Source organism: Scylla paramamosain, chromosome 13, assembly GCF_035594125.1.
Source record: "Scylla paramamosain isolate STU-SP2022 chromosome 13, ASM3559412v1, whole genome shotgun sequence".
Lineage (NCBI taxonomy): Eukaryota > Metazoa > Arthropoda > Malacostraca > Decapoda > Portunidae > Scylla > Scylla paramamosain.
Window position 1 is genome coordinate 23,388,450 of NC_087163.1, and position 22,635 is coordinate 23,411,084.

At 43.8% G+C, this 22,635-nt stretch overlaps 2 protein-coding genes across 2 annotated transcripts in view; one reads left to right on the forward strand and one right to left on the reverse strand.

Annotated features, from left to right (window-relative positions):
• LOC135106536 (longitudinals lacking protein, isoforms A/B/D/L-like) overlaps positions 1–13,981 on the reverse strand; it is a 183,774-nt gene extending 169,793 nt beyond the window's left edge. The window contains exon 1 of the mRNA XM_064015665.1: positions 13,881–13,981. The gene's annotated coding sequence lies outside the window, so the exon portion shown is untranslated. The remainder of the gene's footprint in view (positions 1–13,880) is intronic.
• LOC135106537 (cell adhesion molecule 3-like) overlaps positions 1–22,635 on the forward strand; it is a 147,575-nt gene that overhangs the window by 83,196 nt on the left and 41,744 nt on the right. The window contains exon 2 of the mRNA XM_064015685.1: positions 7,413–7,648. Coding sequence (XP_063871755.1) covers positions 7,413–7,648 — 236 coding nt within the window. The remainder of the gene's footprint in view (positions 1–7,412; positions 7,649–22,635) is intronic.

A 22,635-nucleotide genomic window follows, 5' to 3' on the forward strand; every position in this document is an offset into this window, starting at 1 on the left:
GAGAGAGAGAGAGAGAGAGAGAGAGAGAGAGAGAGAGAGAGAGAGAGAGAGAGAGAGAGAGAGAGAGAGAGAGAGAGAGAGAGATACAAATCCCACCACCACAAACAGTATCTCCGGCGGGAAAAAAAAAAGAGGAAAACTAAAACCAGAGAATGAATCTAAAGAAACAGACAAACAATTCAACCACAAATGGGGGACAATAAAAAGACATAACAATGGTATGTAAGCTCCATCCCCCCATCCCCACCCACCCCCTTCTCCTTCCCCCTCTTCCCTCCCCCATCCTTCTCTCATATCTTTTTTTCCTCTGCACCTTCCACCCTTTCCTTTCTCCCTTCTTCTCTCCAACCTCTTTATCGCCCTCCTCCACTTTGAACAATACATAGGAGGCAAGGCTTATGTGGAAACGAGTTCAGTTCATGGGAGTTTCCACGTGTGTGTGTGTGTGTGTGTGTGTGTGTGTGTGTGTGTGTGTGTGTATGTAGGTGCGTCAGTGCGGTGAAAATTTTGCGTCACTCTCTCGCTCTGTTGGCCCTGTGCTCGTGATGAATTTATCGCTTTTCTGCCGCCGAAATAAATTGAGGCACCGAACATTCCCCTTTCTGATGTCAACAAAGGCGACGCAGGAACACTGGCGGCTTAATTCCACACATGAACCTGCGAAAGTCCTGCTGTAGAGAGAGAGAGAGAGAGAGAGAGAGAGAGAGAGAGAGAGAGAGAGAGAGAATGGTGGGCGGAAGGAGGCAATATCAAATGAATGTATATTCTTTTATGTACTAGAAAAAGAAGTTCACTGATATAGCAATGTGATAAAAAAAAAAAAAAAACGAGCAGAAATTGAAAGGAAAAACGAAAAAAAGGAAGGTGAAAAGAAATTAGAAAAAAGCCGTGTAACATATTTACTATCTTTTCATATGAAAGGATAAAATGAACTTTAGGAAAGGAAAGGAAATAACACTTTTTAAAAAACAAGAAAAATACGGACAGGTGAAAATGGATAAATCTTTTTTTAAAAACAACGAACGAATAAAAAAGAAAAAAAAACACAATTTCTTTTTTTTTACGCGGGGAAATGTGAGAAGCGAAGATCTGAGCAGGGGGAGAGAGAGAGAGAGAGAGAGAGAGAGAGAGAGAGAGAGAGAGAGAGAGAGAGAGAGAGAGAGAGAGAGAGAGAGAGAGAGAGAGAGAGAGTAGAACAAAAAACTAAACTGGGAGCACAACAAAAGCCAAAACCAAAAGAATTACACGGAAAAAAATGAGAAAGCGATATTGAAAACACTTAACATGCAACAAAAAAAAAAAAAAAAAAAAAAAAACAGAAAACAGAAAACAGCAAACGAACAAGCGAAGGATACACACACACACACACACACACACACACACACACACACACACACACACACACACACACACACACACAAAACAAAACAAAACGAAAAGAACCACAACTATTTCCCGGACATTAGTGGGATAAATCTGGAGAAGCGATTCCCGCCTCTCGCTGTCCCACACACTCACACCCTCAGAAGCAGAGCAAACAGACAAGTTCCCTGGACAATGTAGAGAGACAGTGTTAAGAGAGAGAGAAACACCACCAACCTAACCTAACTAACCTGCCACATTTTTCCCCTCCAGTTATCTCTCTCCCCCCACCTCTTCCTCTCCCAATAACATTTTCTCTTCCCCTCCAATAGTCCCTACTTGCCCTTCTGACGCCACGCTCACTCTCTACTCTCCCTCACTCTCGTTTCACTCTCACCACTACTCATGTCCTCGGCGGCTCTCATATCTCTCTCTCTTTCTCTCTCTCTCTCTCTCTCTCTCTCTCTCTCTCTCTCTCTCTCTCTCTCTCTCTCTCTCTCTCTTTCTTCAGCTTCATCTTTAACATCTTCCTCTCTTCCCTGTCCACCTTCCTTCGTGTCTTGTCCAGCTTCTCATTCTTCTCCTTCTCCTCCTCCCTTGTCTTCTCTTTCTCTCCATCTTTCTTACTATTTTTCTATTCGTTCATCTTATCCTCTCTTATTTTCCCTTCTGTTACTCTTTCTCCTCCTCCTCCTCATCCTCTTTGTCCTCTGTCCCTTCTATCTCCTTTACCTCTCTCTCTCCCTCCTCCTTCCTTCCTAGTCCTTCTGCTCTCCTTCCTCCTCTTTTCTCCTTTTCTTTTCGCCTTGTTACTCCTCATCTCCCTCCCCATCCTCTTCCTCCTTCTGCTCCTTTGGGAATTCTTTGCTCAGGTATTGGTAAAAACTGGCAAGCATGCGGATGTTAGTGCGAGGGAGGGAGGGAGGAAGGAAGGGAAGCAGGGAGTGAGAGCGAAGTAGGGAGGAAGGAGCCTGCAGGTACGTACGAGGAGAAGGAAGTATTGAGGAGGGAAAAGGAAGAAACAGAGAGGGTATGGAGAGAGAGAGAGAGAGAGAGAGAGAGAGAGAGAGAGAGAGAGAGAGAGAGAGAGAGAGAGAGAGAGAGAGAGAGAGAGGTGTAGACTGTCTATAAATATAAAGGTACCGTGCAATCAGAAGAAGAAGAAGAAGAAGAAGAAGAGGAAAAAGAAGAACAAGAAGGACAAGAATAAAAAGAACTAGAATCATTATCATCATCATCACCATCATCATCATCATCAGAAGAAGACGACGACGACAACGAAGAAGAAGAAGAAAGCAAAGATGAAACAAGAAAAAGAAGAAGAAGAAGAAGAAGAAGAAGAAGAAGAAGAAGAAGAAGGAAAAGGAAGAGGAGGAGTAAGGGGAAGAAGTGTTGATGTCTCACTGGACCCAGCCACACACCAGAGGGAGAAATGCCTAATGGAGAGGAAAGGGAGGAGGAAGAGGGGGAGGAGGAGGAGGAAGGGAGAAGGAGCCAGAGGGAGGGAAGAAGGGAGGGAGGGGAAGAATAAGATGGAGGGCGGGTGTGAGAGAGTAACTGAAGCATGTGAAGAGTGAAATGATGGAAGAAATTGTGGAGAGAGAGAGAGAGAGAGAGAGAGAGAGAGAGAGAGAGAGAGAGAGAGAGAGAGAGAGAGAGAGAGAAATTCCTTTTATTAACTTTACTATTTGATGGCAAAGTAAGAGATAGAGTACAAATTTCTCTCAATCTCTCTCTCTCTCTCTCTCTCTCTCTCTCTCTCTCTCTCTCTCTCTCTCTCTCTCTCTCTCTCTCTCTCTCTCTCTCTTAAACCTCCTTTTCACCTTCGCCCTTCAAAACTCTATTCGTTGCTCTTCCTTTCTTCCGTTACTCCTTTCTTCTATTCATCTCCTCCCCAGCTTTTTATCTCTACGTCTTCTTTCAGTTTATTTTATTCTTCTATGTTCTTCTTTTCTTTCTCCTCCTCTTCCTCCTCCATGGCCTTGTCCTTCTCTTCCTTCTCGTCCGCTTTCTCTTAACTTTTCTTCTCTTGTCATTTTTCAAGCTCCACAGACACGCAACAACTACAACACAAACGAACAAACACAACTCAAAAATTCGCTCACTTTAGCACAACATAAACAGCAGCAACACTAACATCAAACTGCTGCTTTTTTTCTTTTTTTCTTTGTCTTCTTCTTTCTCTGTCTCTGTCTCTGTCTGTGTCTGTTTTTCTTTTTCTCTCTCTCCCCTGTTTCTTTCCCTCTCTCCCTCTCCCTCTGTCTTTCTCTCTCTCTTGGACACGTAAAGCTATATAGGTAAAAGAAAGAACATTAAAAGACTAAAAAATATGCAGTGATCCACTGAAAGAAAGAGCAAAGATGTTTTTTTTTTTTTAATCCTTCGCATCAGTCATGTGTTGTCATTAATCTATTATCGTCACAACTCTGCTTTCCCTCCTCCTTTGAGAGAAGGAATTTTTGAGTCGAGAGAAAGAAAAGATGAATTCGAGAGCAACAACAAGGAAGAAAAAGAATCCTCAACAGTTGACGTCATTCTAGTGTTCAGGAGGCGGAATGAGATGACCGGGAGAAAAACAGACAGAGCAAAGAAGTTCCTAGATTAAAGTTTACCCAGCACAACATACTCCGGAAATAGTAAAGAGTGGCAGACATACACAGGGTAGATACATAGATCCATCCTTCTCCTGTTCGTCAAGGAAAGGAAGATTGAGCTGAGGTATGGCTGGGAAGGAGCAAATACGCATCTAAATTCAACCTGACAATATAACATCCTCGTAAAGAGGATGCATAACAGGGATAAAACAGCATCCATCTATCTCCTGTGTTATAGTGAGGCAGATGGAGCTGAGATGTCGTTGTGAAGTAGCAATAAGTATATAAATTCAGCATAATAGCATAACATAAAGAGGGTGCACACACACAGACACACGCATACACACATACGAAGCCACACCATCCATCAACTTCCTGTGTTATGGTGAGGCAGGCTGAGCTGAGGTGTGGCTGGGGGAGTAAATAATTAAGTCAGTTCACGGGAGGGAAGAGGGAGAAAGAAGGGCGCGAAGGGAGACGAGGGTGAAGAAGTGTATGAAAAATGGATAGGTAGATAGGATAAGGGAGGTAGGATTGGAGGAAGGTGTGATAGGGTGGACATAGGGGTGGGAAAGGATGGTTTGTTGAGAAAAATGAAAGGAGGGGAGAAGGGAGAGCTTGATGGGAGATGAAAGAGAGGAAGAAAGAAAGAGAGTAAGACTGAAAGAGGAAGGCAGGCTGGATGAGAGGAAAGAAGAAAGGAATGAAACAATGAAAATAGGGATAATAAAAGAATGAAAAGACAGTATGAAGAACAGAAAGAGAAACAAAAAAACATGATAAACAAAACAGAAAACAGGAGTAAACAAGAGAAAGAATCTAAAAAGGGAAGAAAATGAAGACATCAGAGGAGCAGAGAGGAAGAGAGGAGAGACAGAGAGAGGGAGAGTGGCATGAGTAAGTGACTGGGAGGAGAACATGAGGTAGAAAGACTAGGTGCATAAAGGAAGGAGAAAAACAGAAGGTCCACGGGGGAGGAGGAGGAGGATAAACATGAGGGAAAGGACGAAGAAACACTGAAGGAGGAGAGGCGAGAGAGAAAATAGTAAGGAAAAGGACGGGAAGAAAGAGAAGAGTGGTTTTGGGGAGGGAGACAACGTGAATGGGTGATGTAAATGGAGGAGGGAAGATATGCAATGGGGGAAAGAGGTGGTGAGAGAGAAAGGAAGGAGTAAGAAGAAAGGGTAAGAGGAGAGAAAAAATAACTGGTGAGAGAATGATACAGTGGGAAGAATGATGTGAATGGACCGGGGGAAAGAAATGTAATGGACAGAAAGGTGATGGGAAAGAAAGGAAGGAGTAACGAAAAATGGTAAAAGAGAAGGGGAGAGGAGAATAACTAAGAGAAATGATGTGAGAGGGAAAGGAAAGCATAAAGAGGAAAGGAAGAAAATTGAGAAACAAATGATGAAAGAAGAAGGTAGGTTTAGAAAGAAGGGGAGTAAGAGGAAAATAAATGCAAAAGGAAAGAAGAGAGAGGAAAGAAGTGAAGAAACAGTTGATGTATGGAAGAGGAGGGACAGGTTACGATAACAGATGGAGTAAGTGAAAAGGAGTACAGGAAAATGGGGACGAGGAAAGGAAAGAAAGAATAAAGAGGAAGGGAAGGGAATGGAGAGAAACAGGTGATGTAAGAGGAAGTACAGCTTACGAAAGGAATAAAGGGAAATGGGAAGGAGAAAAGGAGAAAAATAGAGAGGTAAGAAAGGAAATAAAGAGAAACAGGTGATGGGAGAAGAGGGTAGGGTAAGATAGAAGGGAAGCAAGTGGAAAGGAGTAAAGGGAGATGGGGAGGAGGAAAGGAGAAGGAAGGATAAAGAGGAAGGAAAGGAAATGGAGGAGGTGGAGGAGGAAAGAAAAAAAAAGAGAGGAAAGAAAGAAAATGTAAAGAAACAAGTGATGGAAGAAGAAGAATAGGTTACGAAAGGAAGGGAGTAAGTGGAAATGAATAAAGGGAAGGGGGACGAGGCAAGGTGTTGTGGGAGGAACGTGGAAGTGCAGGAAGGCTCACGCGAGACATTGGCAACCTCTTCCTCAGTCACGTTTGTGGAGTAATCGAGTTATGATAATGTGAGGCTCTCTTCTTCCACTTCCTCTTTTCTTCTTTCTCCTTCTTCCTCTCCCACCTCTCCCTTCCGCCACCTTCTTCACTCCTCCTCCTCCTCCTCCTCCTCCTTCTGGCCCTGCTTTCCTCGTCTCCTTTACTCCTCCTCTCCCCATCCCCATCCTAGAAGTCCCAGAGGCAAACACTAACTTTATCTGCAACACAAACTCTCTCTCTCTCTCTCTCTCTCTCTCTCTCTCTCTCTCTCTCTCTCTCTCTCTCTCTCTCTCTCTCTCTCTCTCTCAATGGTTCATATGTGAATGCAGGTTCCTGGTTCACATACACACATCAAGACGCACGCACATGCACACACACGAACAAACACGAACAAGCTGCGGATAAATGAACAGACACACACACACACACTCACACACACACAAACACACACATGGTGAAAGGCCCTATATTCACACATGCACAAAGCCCACACACACACACACACACACACACACACACACACACACACACACACACACACACACACACACACACACACACACGAAACAACACTCACGGAGCCCAAAAACGCCCCCACACATTTCTGGGCGGTGGACAAATGCTGACACGCACACAAAACAGTCATAGAAACTTTACCAGAAACAAACTCGCGCTCAGGTATACACATAAACCTACATGCAAAATGCAGACACACACGCAAACATATAAAACAAGGTTGAAGGCAGACCACCAGTAAGAGAGAGGCAAGTTAACTGGAAGCAAGTAAGGAAGGAAAGAAGGAAGGAGAGAGAGAGAGAGAGAGAGAGAGAGAGAGAGAGAGAGAGAGAGAGAGAGAGAGAGAGAGAGAGAGAGAGAGAGAGAGAGAGAGAGAGAGGGTGGAGGAGAAAAGGAATGAGGTAGAGGGAGATAAGGAGATTGGGGGAGGGAAGGAAGGACAAGGAGGGAAGCAAAAGATATTGGAAAAGATATAGGAAGGCAGGTTAGTAGGGAGAGAAATTCATGCAGGCAACAATGGAGGAAGAGAGCTTGGGAGAGAAAATGAGAAAGGAAGGGAGAGAGAGGGAGGAAGGAACACAAGCAAGTGAGGCAGGAGAGAGAGAGAGAGAGAGAGAGAGAGAGAGAGAGAGAGAGAGAGAGAGAGAGAGAGAGAGAGAGAGAGAGAGAGAGAGAGAGAGAGAGAGAGAGAAAGGAAGAAAAGACGGGAGAGAAAAAAAAAAAGGAAAGCTACCAGACAGGGAAGAGTGCGTGAGATAAACGAATGGCAGCGAAGAAGAAGAAGGGATGGGCGCAGTGAGGCGGCGGGGAAGGCACAAAGCAAAGGAAGGTGGGAGGTAACCGGGGAGGGGGAGCGGGAAGACACTCCACGGCTGGCCACTCACAGGTTCCTCCCGCAGGTGGCGCCGGTGGGGTACGCATCACGGAGTTGGACGTGCCCGCCGTGGCCCTCGAGGGGGATGACGTGCACCTCCGCTGTGACTACGAGGACGAGGGTGGTTCCAGCCTCTACACACTCAAATGGTACAAGGACGACCAGGAGTTCTTCAGACACCAGCCAGGACGCGCCCCCAGGGAGGGAGACGACCACTGCCGCGACCACCACCTCTACCACGTGGATGGCGTTACTGTGGACGTGAGTACTGAGTCGTCCGTGAGTCGTGAGTGAGTTGTGAGTGAGGCGCAGGGTGTGAGTTGTGAGTGAGGCGCAGGGTGTGAGTTGTGAGTGAGGCGTAGGGTGCGAGTCACTAGTCACACTCCGAGTCAATTTTTCGATAATGAGACTTGTCATTTGAGTCACAGTGAGTAAGTGAATCACCCAAACTACTGACAATGAAGTGAAACGTCTATATTACACGACACACCTACATAACACTTGTATTTTATCCATACGTGATACACCCAAATTACATGACAAACCTATTATATTACACCCTAATTATATACACACACTATACACCCATACTAAACATACACTCATACCTTACCAATACATCACACACCCAGGTTACTGCTAATTACATGGTACACCTATACAAAATCACACACCTACGAAATGCTACCTATATGACGCACCTATTACTATTAATTACATGATACACCTGTACTAAATCACACCTACGTATACCTTACCTATACCCCATATATCACACCTGTTACTGCTAATTACACGATACACCTAAATCAAATGAGTCACGGGCGCGGCGCTACTGACAAGGGCGGCCCAGACTAAAGCATACCCCCCACACCCACCTCTCCACGGAAGCAGGGTTGGATGGGTATTCCCCCACCCAACCCACCCCTAACGCTTCCCTCATACTAACACCCCCATTCCCCGCCTCCCTAACCCCCTCCTCCACCGCCGTTAATTCTCACTAACTTTCGTGAAACTTAAGAGAATTTGCCTTCTTCTTTAGGACTTGAGATTCTTAAATGAAAGAATAATCTTCGTCGGCAAATTTGTACACTTCTTTTTCTTCGAGGGAAAGTTGTGGCCTGGGAAAGCTGACCTAGCATGACCAGGCGACACAAGACCCGTTTCCTCCCGCAGCAAGAACATGACGGAGGGGGAAAAAAAAGGGAGGAGAGAAAAAGTAATACGAAAGGAAGGAAGGGAGGAGAAAGGGTGAGTGAAGCAACAGGAAATTAAGGGAAGGAAATTAAGAGACGAGGGAAAGGAGAGAGGAAAGGAGAGAAGACGGGAAGAGAAGTTGTTAGTGTGTGTGTATGTACGTAGTGTACTGCAGCTGCTGTGTTCAGGTGCAGCACTGAGATAATGTTGCTGCAGGGATATGATGGGGTGGTGGTGATGGTGCTGGTGGTGGTTGTTAGCACGAACGGGTGTGTGTGTGTGTGTGTGTGTGTGTCAGAGAGAGAGAGAGAGAGAGAGAGAGAGAGAGAGAGAGAGAGAGAGAGAGAGAGAGAGAGAGAGAGAGAGAGAGAGAGAGAGAGAGAGAGAGCATAGTAAATTAAATAAATACTTCATACCCCACCCCCAAAAAAAAAAAAAAAAAAATGAAGAGAGCGAATAAACGAAATAAAAAAAAATCTTACGTAAAATCACGAAAGGAGTGGAGAAAACAGCGAACAGCAAAGCGCAAAAAAAAAAAAAAAAAAGGCAAACACCAGACGAATATAGACACAACAAAGGGTGATGAGTAACATTCAGTGCTCGCAATACGCAACACCGCAACTCAACAAGCGTGGGAGACAGTACTAAAAAAAAAAAAAAAAAGAGAGAAAATAAAGAAAATAAAAGTGACGGGATCCTTTGGGTTTGATCTGATATCTCTTGTTCAGGGAAAAGACATCGCTTAAAATATCCTGATGACACAAAACTGGAATCCTCTCTAAGCATTTTATAATCGCGCGGGTTTGTCTCTGACGCGCAGATGGAGCCAGTAAATATAGCTCCGTTGATTTAAATTTAGCTTGATTTGCTGTATTCTGTCCGATATCCGACCTGCATTTGCGCTCACGGTACGACAAGTTTAGATTTCTCAATATAAAAGTATTGATGAAGCGTTGAATGGCAGAGGAGTTAGACAGCAGAGATCAAAGGGTTGTAAAGGAGACGGTGTTTTGAAGCGCCTCATATTTACTGAAGAATAAGAAAGGAAACAGAGACGCCTCCTCACATCATTCACGAGAGTCCAACAGGTTCTTCCACTCAGTGGGTCTTTCACTTCTTTTCGGAATAACATACGACAAAGTTGTTTTTCCCTTCGCGTGCTTTGTAACTTTTGCTTTGTGTCCCTTTTTTAAAATTGTTTACGAAACACACCACGGAGTGAGGCGGTGGGCGGGCCGTCCAGCGCTCGCTTTCAAACATTTCACGGATCTTGTTGGAGTTCTGCTAAACTCAGCGTCGTTTAAAACTACGTCCGCGTTTCTCATTTGTCGTATCTTGTGTGAACTCGTATCAAAAGAAGCACGATGGGCAAGCAAGGGCCTCGGGCAGGCGGTGTTCAGGTAAATAAATACTGGAAGCCCCTGAACCTATCGCTGCACGCCAGGTAATCTAATGGTGGAAAGAAAGCGAGCGATTGTGACTGGGATTAGTTCACACATGACCAACGGCCCCTCTGACGCAGACCCGCCAGCGCTCACTGCCTGCACGGGGAGGACGGGCCACTCAGGCAGGCTAAATGTTTTACCTGAGAGAGGAATTAATGTTGAGCACGTCGGCAAGTATCTTTTGGAATCGGAAATAGAATATCCAGTTATTTAGTGAGGACACCAATGTAGCTAACTATAGTGACTATAGCTGACTATAGTGAATCAACTGGTGAGAGAGAGAGAGAGAGAGAGAGAGAGAGAGAGAGAGAGAGAGAGAGAGAGAGAGAGAGAGAGAGAGAGAGAGAGAGAGAGAGAGAGAGAGAGAGAGAGAGAGAGAGAGAGAGAGAGAGAGAGAGATGCAAGCCTTTACCTCCTTTTAGCGTGGAGAAACAGGGAGGCAGTATCTATTATCAACCATAACTCCCATCCCTTTACCTGTCTCCCTCCATAACCGGCGCCGCCCCCTCCTCCCGCTCCCTCCCCCCTCGCCGGCCGCTGCTATCAGGCCGGGCGGGGGATCAAAGGGCGCCAGCCAGTGCCCGCCCCAACGTAGTGCAAGTGTTGGGCTTTGATGTGAAGAGAGGGCAGCGACCCAGAGAGGGCGGACCGTGTGTGTGTGTGTGTGTGTGTGTGTGTGTGTGTGTGTGTGTGTGTGTGTGTGTGCGTGTGTGTGTGTGTGTGTGCGTGTGTGTGTGTTTTAGAAAAAAAAGTTTTATCTGCATGTGTGTGTGTGTGTGTGTGTGTGTGTGAAAAAAAAAAGTTGTGTGTGTGTGTGTGTGTGTGTGTGTGTGTGTGTGTGTGTGTGTGTGTGTGTGTGTGTGTGTGTGTGAATGCCAGAGTTTGTGCTGCGTGACAAATACGGTAAGGGCCATGATGTGGATTCTGTAATAGACAAAAAATGTCCATTTATAAATTACTTGATTCAAAACGGAACTAAAGCTGTAATGAAAGCTGTACTTATAGTATATATATATATATATATATATATATATATATATATATATATATATATATATATATATATATATATATATATATATATATATATATATATATATATATATATATATATATATATATATATATATATATATACTCGTATATATATATATGGTGAATAGGATCTAAGCACGTGAAATTCGTAAGTTTTTTTTTTCTATCTCGATCTACAGTGGCTTTATAATACTACTTGGAAGCTTCAATGTTAGTGTCGACCCCATGGAAGTACAGGCAGGGTTTTCAAAGTGGCATCTGTGGAGGTTCAGGTCCCCATCACCCACTGCTCCCCAATGCTCCGGCAGTCAGTTGCTGGTTACCATCTGTCGGGGATATAACTTGGGATCCCACTGTAACACCACCCCCACTTCAAGTGTCACTGACCACTCTGTTATCGCCTACCCCCATCTTTTGTAATAAAAACTCATAACAGATATTTTTTCAAGCCTCTTTTGCAACAAAAATTGGTGCTCTCGCTGTAAGTGTCTCGCTGTAAGATCACATTTCGGTAATCTTAACCCAGTGCTTTTCTGCCTCACTGCTTTCCCTCCTGCACTGCACCACGCCGGCTGATGAGGAGTTGAATAATTCATGTAAATCAGAGTAAAATTATGAAGGAAGTTATTCAGTAGTACAACTCGCCTCTGGGATGGACTGGAAGTGTAAAATGGACTCGGTGAGAAGATAACAAGACTAAAATTTCATGGTCTCGACGCTTATTCCTGGTCATTGCATACGGTATCAACCCTTTTACTGTTATCTGAAACACCTTTCCTGATTTACTACCCTTTCCGAGACATCTTTTCTTGTTCTACCACCACCTCCAAACATTGTCCTGCCTAGAAATTGCAAAAATCTATTCTTTTCAATCCTCTCCTTCTTGTAGATGCTTAGAAATATTCCATACATTGCTTTTAGTGCTTAGAATCGTTGCATATCGCTGAGAAAGGATTAATCAACTTTTTTCCAGTTGATATAGCAATTACACCAGTGATATCAATTTAACACCAATCCATTCACTAATAAAAAGGAATAAAGAAGTGAATCATCCTAGCATCATGTAACTTGAGGCACGATGAGCTACGAGGGCGTGATATATTGCAGGCTGTCCAAGTGTCCATTGCCGCGCCCACGCCACCGCACAACATTTTTTGAGGACGAGGGAAGATCAAGTTACCGCTGCCCGCCTCTTCATGGGACAGTCGTCTGGTCAATCTCTCTCTCTCTCTCTCTCTCTCTCTCTCTCTCTCTCTCTCTCTCTCTCTCTCTCTCTCTCTCTCTCTCTTATAAACCTAAATTGGATACGTCTCACAATGTCCATAATATCTCTGCTTCGTGCGTCGTGTGTGCTTCATAGAGGTGCTGTTCCTCTTTATTTTATTTACTTAAACAACTGTGTTCATTTCCTTGCCAGCCGATGAAAATTACAGCGCAGTCAGGATAGTAAAGTGGAGGACGCGAAGCTATTTGTTCAATTCCTGCAGCGACGCAGATTTGCGATCCTCACGTCTCCCTTCCTTCATATGCGTCTTGTTAATATTGTAGCATATCAGGTGGCACGGGCATTCGAGAGGTGCCGTTGTAATATAACTACGACCACGTCAGCGCACCCTGGGGCTACTGTGGGTGCCTCAGTAACAGATGAGTTTAACAGATACGAGGTCCGTTCAAAAAATATCCGGTTTCAGGGTAATCGACAAAGTGTCTGACATTTTAGGTTCCAATTCTAATGTTCTTCAAAGTGTGCCCTTGTGACTCCACACACTCAGGCAATCAGTCATTCCATTGCTGAAACGTGTCTAGTAATTGATCTGTTCTGGAATGACTGCAGGATGTGTTCAGGCATTCTGCATGAAAGCTTTTAAGTTCTCATTCCTGACACTTTCTGCTGCATTTTTTTACTTGAAGTCAGAAACCACAGGTAAGGTAGGGAGCCTTACGAACACGCGGGATTCGATGCTCGAACATGAAATTCTGAACACCATGCAAAGAATGCAACTCAGGCCGTGAGAGCAGACCTGGCGGAGTGAGGAAATGGCGGACTCATGACAACGCCGCGGCCATTCATCATCTGTATCGCGAAGCTGAGTAAAAATGAAATATAGCCTAACAAATAGTAAATGTTATTTCACTTTGAATTGATAACAGCCAAATTCTAAAAAAAAAAAAAAAAAAGGCAATATAAAACTCAGCAATGAAAATAAAGGCAAGTGAGCTCGCTGCCTCAGTCACCTATCCTATATTCATTAAGCCGTAAACTGATGCACCGACTGATGCTGACAGAATTTTGCTCTTTGTTGATAGACATTTCCTTTATCCATCTGTGGCATAACATGAATTTTGTGAAATATCTTCTATAAATCTTACTGCAAGTATAAGGTGGTATATTGGCGCCTTACTACGCAGCTGATGATGAAATAATAAGACGTATCAAACACAACACCTAAAGAGCACATGCACACAGCAGCTGTAAAGACACGAACATTCTTGAACAGCAATGTCACAGGTGCGGTGGCCAATATTATCCAAAATTTCTTTCACTATCTATACTTTAATAATTTTGTTTCAAAGTTAAATTTGACATTTAACAATAACACAGCAGTACGATACAGTACATAAAAGCCACTCTGCTTGACCAGTTGCTACTTTAACCATAACAATCCTCCTTGTGGACTTAATTGATTATACGATCATTAACTGCTTATGTAATTTACACAGCACATCATAGCACGGTAGATTTGTGTGTAATGTAGAATCAACAACAATCGAAGCAGCACCATTCAAACAAACACCTTACGTCATGCAACACTCACCAGTCTGTGGCGCGCTAAGGTGTGAAGGCGAAGGGTCAAGCTGTTCACAAGTATAACACAGGGGCACAAGTGTTCTGTTGCTACATCACAGACTGACCGTCGGTTCCTCACTTCTCCTGAGCTATCTTCGTTGTTCGCCGCCAGAGTGTAGCACGTACGTGACGCATCTAAAGTTAATTACCAGTCCCTTTTCGCCTAACGCATATTTACATTAGACATATTACAAAATTAATAATACAATAACATAAAATGCAATAAAATAGATAGGCTAATAGTATTGCGTTAAGCATCAGACTACTTCAGATTCACTATGTCAAAACGGACAAATAAAAATAATAACACAGTACAAAGGGCGGGTTAACTCAAACAGTCAGATAACCAGGTGTTCGAGACGTTCCGGGCGAGACTGTGAAGCTGCTTCGCCTCTCACACCACGAAATTGTGAAAAAGAGTGTTTCCAAGGTTACACTTCATTTTTTTTTCTGCAGAAACACAACTCTCGCGGAAAACTAATTCACTGGAGTGTTCCCTTCGCGTCAGTAGTGCTCGTCTCGTCAACACTATTTGCACGTTCACCATAAATTTCTTTATTATTAACGGAGAACAACAGTCATATTCCTCGCGTCACATTCTGGTGTACTCGTATATTCGCTGGAGTCACGCTGCTTGGCATGCATTTCTGCCCCGCGTGTGTTGGCGTGCTCGGGCTGGCCACCGCTGCTGTACAGGTGGTGTGCAGCGCGGCACGCCCTCCATCGCCGTTGTACCAGGAAAATTATGGACGGAACTGTGCATACCACCATCATTTCGCGCGGCCCCGCTTAGCTCCGCGTGCGTGCGTGGCTCACCCGCCATTCTAACAGTATTTTACTTTTATTACACAACAGCAGAATATCCAAGGGACGAATAAGCAATGTAAAAAGTGATTCGCAAGCCGGTATGTGTGAGTGAAGCTGTGCGGGAGAGTCCGAAACATTGAGCGTAATTTAGACTCCTGAAAGGGCGATAGTAGTCTTTCCAGCGTGTCCGAGAGTGGCGGGAAGGAAGGCACCAGCGAGCACCGCCATTCTTTGCACTGCCACCCTGCTCCGCTAAACAGAAATGGCCACCCTTGCCGCTCAGGAACATGCATTTCAGACACACATGGAAACAAAACGTAAACACCAAATTATGTTATACTTTGTGGATTAAAATCTAAAATAAAAAATGCGAGATCAGAAAGGAAATTTAATAAAGTGAGCAGGTCTTTCTAAGGTTGATACAAGCCACAAAGAGAATCAGGTGGCAGACATGGTTATCTTATTAATGGCATCAGTGAATCATTTAGGCAAGATGTACCGTACTGTCCACCTTAAAGAGGGACAACCGGGACAGAACGCCACGCCTTGTCTAATTGCGGGGACAGACATACGGGAGTGGCAATTTCCAGTCCCTCTCGCAGTGTCTCTTGGTCACCGTTTATGTTAGGCAGAGAACAGCGGCAGTAATTTAAGTATCCAAGACACTTATCCTCCAAATTTTGATGATCCTTTTTGACTGACTTTTTTTTTGATCCTTGATGCTTTTGTTATTCCTGGCCTTACTGGTCCTACGAAAAAAAAAAAAAAAATAAATAAATAAATAAAAATAAATAAATAAATAAAATAAAAGGTATTCTTCCAACTTGACGCACAGCCACACAACCACACGGTGAACCTTAAAAAATAATAAATAAAAAAAAAATAAAATAAAAATAAATAAATAAAATACAAAAAAAAAAAATGGATAGATAAATAAATAAACAAAAAGATTAGTATGCAGAACAATGAAACGATAGCCATTAATTCTTCGACTACTGTAATTTCTCTTTAAACATAGATATTGTGGTGCAGGTTTAACATTGAATTTTGAAGGCCACCACTGACAACGCAACGAAAGGTCAAGTAGTTTGTGTTGTAGTGGCTGTAGTTGTACTTTTCGGACTATAGAACGAGAAGAATCCAGAGTTAGATGAAGTTTTATACTGCCATTAGCATTTATAAACCACTCACTGCTAATTGACACATGTTTCTTTAATCACCAAGCGCTCTGAGATATCTTTTCTTATTCCACATCCACCTGCAAACATTGTACTGGCTAGAAATTGCAAAATCTATTCCTATTATGCCTTTTCTTTCTTGTAGACGCTTAAAAAGAATTCATACATTGCTTTTAGTGCTGTGAATTGTTGCATATTGCAGTGAAAGGGTTAAAGGACTAGTTACAAAAGAGGAAACAAATAATCATAACACAAGATTTCCACCATAGCAAAATATCAGTAACCGCAAAACTATATACGCAATACAAGCAAGAGACAAATGCAGCACAAGGTATAGACCAGACGCAACTTGTGCTACTGTATGTATCACGTATGTCTGTGGAGGCAAATCAAATACCATTATCGAGGAGGAGCAAAACACTGCACACCGGTGAGGTACTGGGAAAGACTAGAATGAGAGAGGCAGGGAAGGGGGAAGGTAAGCCGATCAGTTGGTTGGTGTCTTGGTTCTATATTCTGGGCAAGAGTACGAACAAGATGGGACAGAACACATTTACGTCTGACCTGGTACTGAAGCACGCCCCCCCCGCCCCCTCCCCACCTCACTTAGTGCAGTCTGTAGTGTTGCACATCCTGGTCATGAGAGAGAGAGAGAGAGAGAGAGAGAGAGAGAGAGAGAGAGAGAGAGAGAGAGAGAGAGAGAGAGAGAGAGAGAGAGAGAGAGAGAGAGACGAACCCGGAAACAAAGACGGATGCAGAGATAGATAGATAGACAGACAGACAGACAGACAAACAGACAGATATACATGGAGATAGAAATAGCAAAAGAAATACACCCACCCTCACACACACACACACACACACACACACACACACACACACACACACACACACACACACACACACAGACACGTGGAGACAAAATCAATCGGAGCCATAGTGAGTCGGCGATGCGTGAGGGCAATATAGCGTCGCAGGTGAGGCTACATAGGTAACACCCGTGCTAACAAGGGACATCTCCATAAACGATACCGTTACACGAGAGACACGCCGACCAGATTTTCCATTGATAAAAAAAAAAAAGCTCCACCCTGATGAAAATATACATAACATGAGTCTATAATATCATACAGTCGTGTATTGTTTTCATCATTACTATTTCTTTTTTTTTTTATCGGTTTCGCGTCCGGTTTTCCCCATTTTATCAAGGCTAGGGTGGTGTCTCTTAATGAAGGGCTATACTTTACAATTCCACTTCAGAACAAAATTCCTATCTTAGTCCTTCATGTTTTTCTAATTACATTATTTTTTTTATGATCTGGACTCACGTGTATGCAACTTCGCTTCCTAAATGAATATACTCATGAACACTTTCCTATTATTTCCTCCTCTGTTATAACTCCCTATTTCAGTTCCTATTGGTTTCAAGGGAAGGGCACCACAACACCCCAAAAACCAGCCACCTCTTTTCTTCCACAAATACTGATTCTTTTAGGAAGCGGCATGTTGCGTGTTTTTTTTTCCTATTTTTTCTCCCCATTTTTCACTCCTGATCTGCCTTCCTGACACAAAACATACCATTACCTTTATTTTCTTCATCCTCATTCTCATGCCTACACTGTGGTTTTCTTCTTGTAATTGCAGGATTTTCACTTATCGTTCATTCTCAGATCTCTTCATCATTTCATTGGGGAATCCATTAAGATATTCTTCCTTTATCTCAATCGCTGCCTTTTCCTATTCCAGCCTTTTAAAACTTTATTCATATTTTCTCCTCTTTTCTTTTGAGATTCTTTTTCGCTTCTGTCATTCCTTGTCTGTTCTCTTCCTTCCTTTATTAATGAACTGCTTCTCCCCCTCTTCCTCCTCCTCCACTTCTTTTGTAACCGTCTTATCTACCCTCCTCCTCTTCCCCTCCACTTCATATGTTCCACGTCCCTCCTTTATCTTCCTCTTTTTTTTAGCCCTCAGTAAACCTTTCCACCACCACCACAACCACCACCACCACCACCACCACCATCACTACCACCACCTCTCCCCCTCCTCTTCCATCATCCATTTGCTTGGACGGACAAAGCTCGAAACGTCCGTCAAAACGTCAGCATCAACTTTGAAACACTTGATAGTGATGCCTGCACGACAGACAGACAGAGACACACAGGCAGGCAGGGAGACACCTGCACACACACACACACACACACACACACACACACACACACACACAAACGCACAATACATAGAAATGCAAATCCAATCGCTAGTTCACCATACACACCTCTTAATTTGTCGTTACGTAATACAAGCCACGTTTATTGTAACGAAAAACAAACAAGCGGAAGGACATGCGAACGTTAATTGAATGAAAGAAAAATAATGTGCGTGCGTGCGTGGGTGCGTGCGGTAATTTTGCAACTTCCGCGTCTCTCTCCCGGCGCTGAATCCCGTGTAGGTAGTGTCGCGGCTTTACACTTTCATTGCATTTGTGAGAGGCGATGTCGTGCTGAAGTGTCTCAAGATTCAGTTATGAAGGCGAGAAACCAGACAGGAAAAATACAACTGCCTTTGCACATTTTGACCTCTCCTCTTGGCCTTTTCTCCGCGCCACGCCTCCTCACTCGCTCCTATCCTCTCCCATGACTGTGCTCTTCCCTATTCCCCTTAGCCTGTTATGCCATCCCTCTCCCATTACTCTGTTCTACCATCTCCTTAGCTCTCCACTGCCTCCTCTCTTCTCGCTCTTTACTACACTTCCCTCTATCTTGTCTTGTCTTCCTTTAATTCCTTTGTGCTTTCTCTCTCCCCTCTGTGCTATCCTCTTCTATTCTTCTGTTCCTCTCCTCCTATTTCTCTCCCTCTCCTCTCTACCCCATCGTTCTGTGATTCCTCTTCCTCTATCTCTCTGTGCCTCTTCTTCTCTACCATTCTATCTCTCCTCTCTACCGTCACTTTCCTATTCTCTATTTCCTATTCTCCTATTCTCCCCTCAGCCTTCAGTACCTCCTCTCTCCCTTTGCTCTGCTCCTGCGTCTTCTCTCGCTTTCTCCCCTCCTTTTGTTCTATTCTCTTTCCCCTTATCCTTCTATACCTCCTCTCTCCTCTTTATTCTCTCTCCCTCTGTTCCTCCTTCCTCTCAGATCTGTCCCTGTGTCCCCTCTTTGCTCTGTCCCTGTGGCCTCTCTCCCTGTCTCTGTCCCTCTGTCCCTCCCTTCCTCTCAGATTTGAGCGATAAAACAAATAAGGCGTAACGTGTCTCCGCATCACACACACACAAGTCTCGGTCAGGCCGCCGTCCGGGAGCAGCTGCCGGGGCGATTCCTGTGAAAGTTCCCCTCTCATCTCCAGTAGAAGAACTTTCCCACCGAAAAATCTCCCCCATCGTTTTAGGGAAGGACGCCCCCACAAAAAAAATATCAACATTCCCCCCCCCTGCGCCTTCTCTTCCCCCTCCCTTGTCTCTTCTTCCTTTTTCTTTCTTTCTCAAGACGTCCGTGTGGGTCAAGAGTTCCCTTATCAGGAGGTATCGTGGCCCCTCCACAATGCCCCTCCGCGCTCCTGACCAGTTTATTTTTGTCAACCGCCTGAGTGTTATCAGGTGACCCTCTGTTCTGTCCATCCTGCGGCTTTGAAGGGGAGGTGAGGAGGAGGAGGAGGAGGAGGAGGAGGAGGAGGAGGAGGGTGAAATAAAGAGCATCACACCTTTTGGCCCATGGTAGCTGTTTGATGATGAAGATGATACGAGACAGGAAAATTAGGTAAGCTTTAAAGGACACAGTAGGAGGAGAAAGAGAAGGAGAAGGGAGAAATATATAACAACACATCTTTTGGCCCATGCTAGCCGTTTGATGACGAAGAAAACAGAAGACAGGAAGATGAGGTGAGTAAGGTTCCATTCTTGTTTGTCTTGAATACCGAAAGATGGAGGAGGGGAAGAAACAAATGAGAAACTATGGAAAGCAGGGATGACTAAACTAAAGAGTGTATGAAGGGCCTTAAGCAACAAAACACTCCAAATACTATACATACCAACACAAAGCTACACATGCACTACACACCAAGACAAAATGAAAATGTTGAGGAAAAGAAAACGAACACAAGAGTAGAAGAAAGGCTGGCAGAGCAGAGCAGAGCAAAGCAGAGGATAAGGAGCAATAGGATGAGAGTGAAGACGCGGACAGAGAGGGGAAAAACAGAAGTCCACGGAGGTATGAGTGAAAGAAAATTAAATAAGAGAAGGAGGGATAAGTCCTGATGAGGGGAAGGACAAATATGAGACGAACGAAATGGATATGAGGCGAAAGAGGAAGAAGAAGGTGAAGACGAAGGAGAATGAGAAGAAGCAGAAGAATAATGAGAAGAAGAAGAAGAAGAAGAAGAAGAAGAAGAAGAAGAAGAAGAAGAAGAAGAAGAAGAAGAAGAAGAAGAAGGTGAAGAAGAAAGAAAAAGAAGAGGAGGAAAGAGAAGGAGAAGGAGATGAAGAAGGAGAAGAAGAAGAAGGAAAATGAAGAAGAAAAGAAAAAGAAGAAGAAGAAGAAGAAGAAGAAGAAGAAGAGAAGGAGGAGGAAAGAGAAGGAGAAGGAAGTGGAAAAGGAGAAGAAAGACAATGAAGAAGAAGAAAAAAAGAAGAAGAAGAAGAAAGAAAATGAAGAAAAAGATGATGACGACGACGACGACGACGAAGAAGAAGAAGAAGAAGAAAGGAGGTAGAGAAGGATGTGAATTGCATTTTCTCTTCCTCTTACTCCAGTTACACAATTTTGCTTCCTCTGCTTCTCTTTACTGTACTCTTCAATTCCTCTTGCTGCTGTTGCTGTTGTTGCTGTTGCTGTTGTTGCTCTTCCCCTTCCCCTTCCCCTCAGTCCAGCCTTCTCCTCTCAAATATTCACCTGGCGGCAACACGGGTAAGGGACGGAGCTTGTTTCTGATTACAGGTGAAAAAAGGTGTGGGAAAATGTAAAACAAAGATATATATTCATTTATTTACTTACAGAGAGAGAGAGAGAGAGAGAGAGAGAGAGAGAGAGAGAGAGAGAGAGAGAGAGAGAGAGAGAGAGAGAGAGACGTCAACCGAACCGAAACAAAAAAATAATAATTATGAGAAAAGCGATAATGCCACTGCCTAAAAAGCTTGGAATTTGACCGGAACCTCTTCTTCTCCCTCCCTCCTCCTCCTCCTCCTCCTGTCGTCACTTCCATTACTTCCAATCACATCGGCACGACGCGAGAAGGAGGAGGAGAAGAAGAAGGAGGAGGAGAAAGGTGAGGGAGGTAAGAGAGGCCAGAAGAGGGATGAGATGAGGAGAGGAGGGAGTGGAGGGGAGAGGAGGGACAGGAGGGGAGAGGGGAGGTAAGGAAAGGCCGAAGCAACGCTTGACACTTGACATCACAACTCAATTATTGCCTTAAATGGCGGTCCAGGGCATTTTTTTACCCTTTTGCTTTACTCTTGACGGGGCTTGACGGGGCGCGGGGGGGGGGAAGGGGGCAGGGGTCTGGGGGAAGGAGGGTCCGTCGTCCACCACCTCCTTCTCTTTCTCCTCCTCTTTGACCCTTCAGAAGTTTGACACACTAAAGGAAAAGTCGGTGGAGGAAAAAAAAGGACCTCAAAAGAATGCTTGTGGTGACTTTATTCTGTTTCCTCAGCAGTGGATACATTTTTGGTGGTGGTGGTGGTGGTGGTGGTGATAGGAATGGCGGTGGTAGTAACAATGGTAGTGGTGGTGGTGGTGGTGGTAATAATATGGTAGCGGTGGTGATGGTCATGATTAGAGTTATGGTACTACTACTACTACTAATAATAATAATAATAATAATAATACATAGAAGAATAGTGATAATTTTTGTTACATATACCACAACAGTTAATACTTTCACAACATAATATACAACATAAAAAAAAAAAAAAAAAAATATTCGGCACCACAAGAAATATTTCCTTCACCGTCCGAACAATATCTTTTTTTTTTTTTTCTCTATCGTTCCTTAATCAGCTGCTTTTTCCTGTGATAAAGTTTGGGCTTATTAGATTTACTTGATCTAATTTTGGTGTCTCCACTGATTCTCATTTCTTGTGACTCCCGCCCACCTTCACTCGGCTTTACGCTCACGCCTTATATTAACTGTAGTTCTCTGCGTCCTGGCATTGTGACTGTACCGTGCGAGGGTTTATTTAGCATCAGGTGATTAGGAATTAAAGTAAGAAATTAATTATTCCTCCTCTTGACTTTAGTTCCTAGTTTCTTTGTTTCTTGATTGGCGTGTTTTAATTATTTGTTGCCTCTGCAGTGCTGAATTGCTATTATTTACAGCAGGGGCATTAACAACAACAACAACAAGAACAACAACAACAACAACCAATACAAATTACGACTATGATGACGGTGATGACTGATAGTGATAATAATGATGATGGTGAGGTTAATAAGATGTGATGGAGTGCTTGTGTATGCGTGTGAATGTGTGTGTGTGTGTGTGTGTGTGTGTGTGTGTGTGTGTGTGTGTGTGTGTGTGTGTGTGTGTCCATGTATATGCTTTAATTAAGATGTCAGTCTGGTATACAGATAGATGAAAATTAATAATATCCCCCTCCTGCTCCTCCTCCTCCTCCTCCTCCTCCTCCTCCTCCTCCTCCTCCTCATTATTAGTTATCATCATTGTTACCCCTTCTGAAATAGCAACATTATCATCATCATCCTCACCTTCCCTTCCTGCATAAACAAAACGTATCGTTCAAGAAAGAAG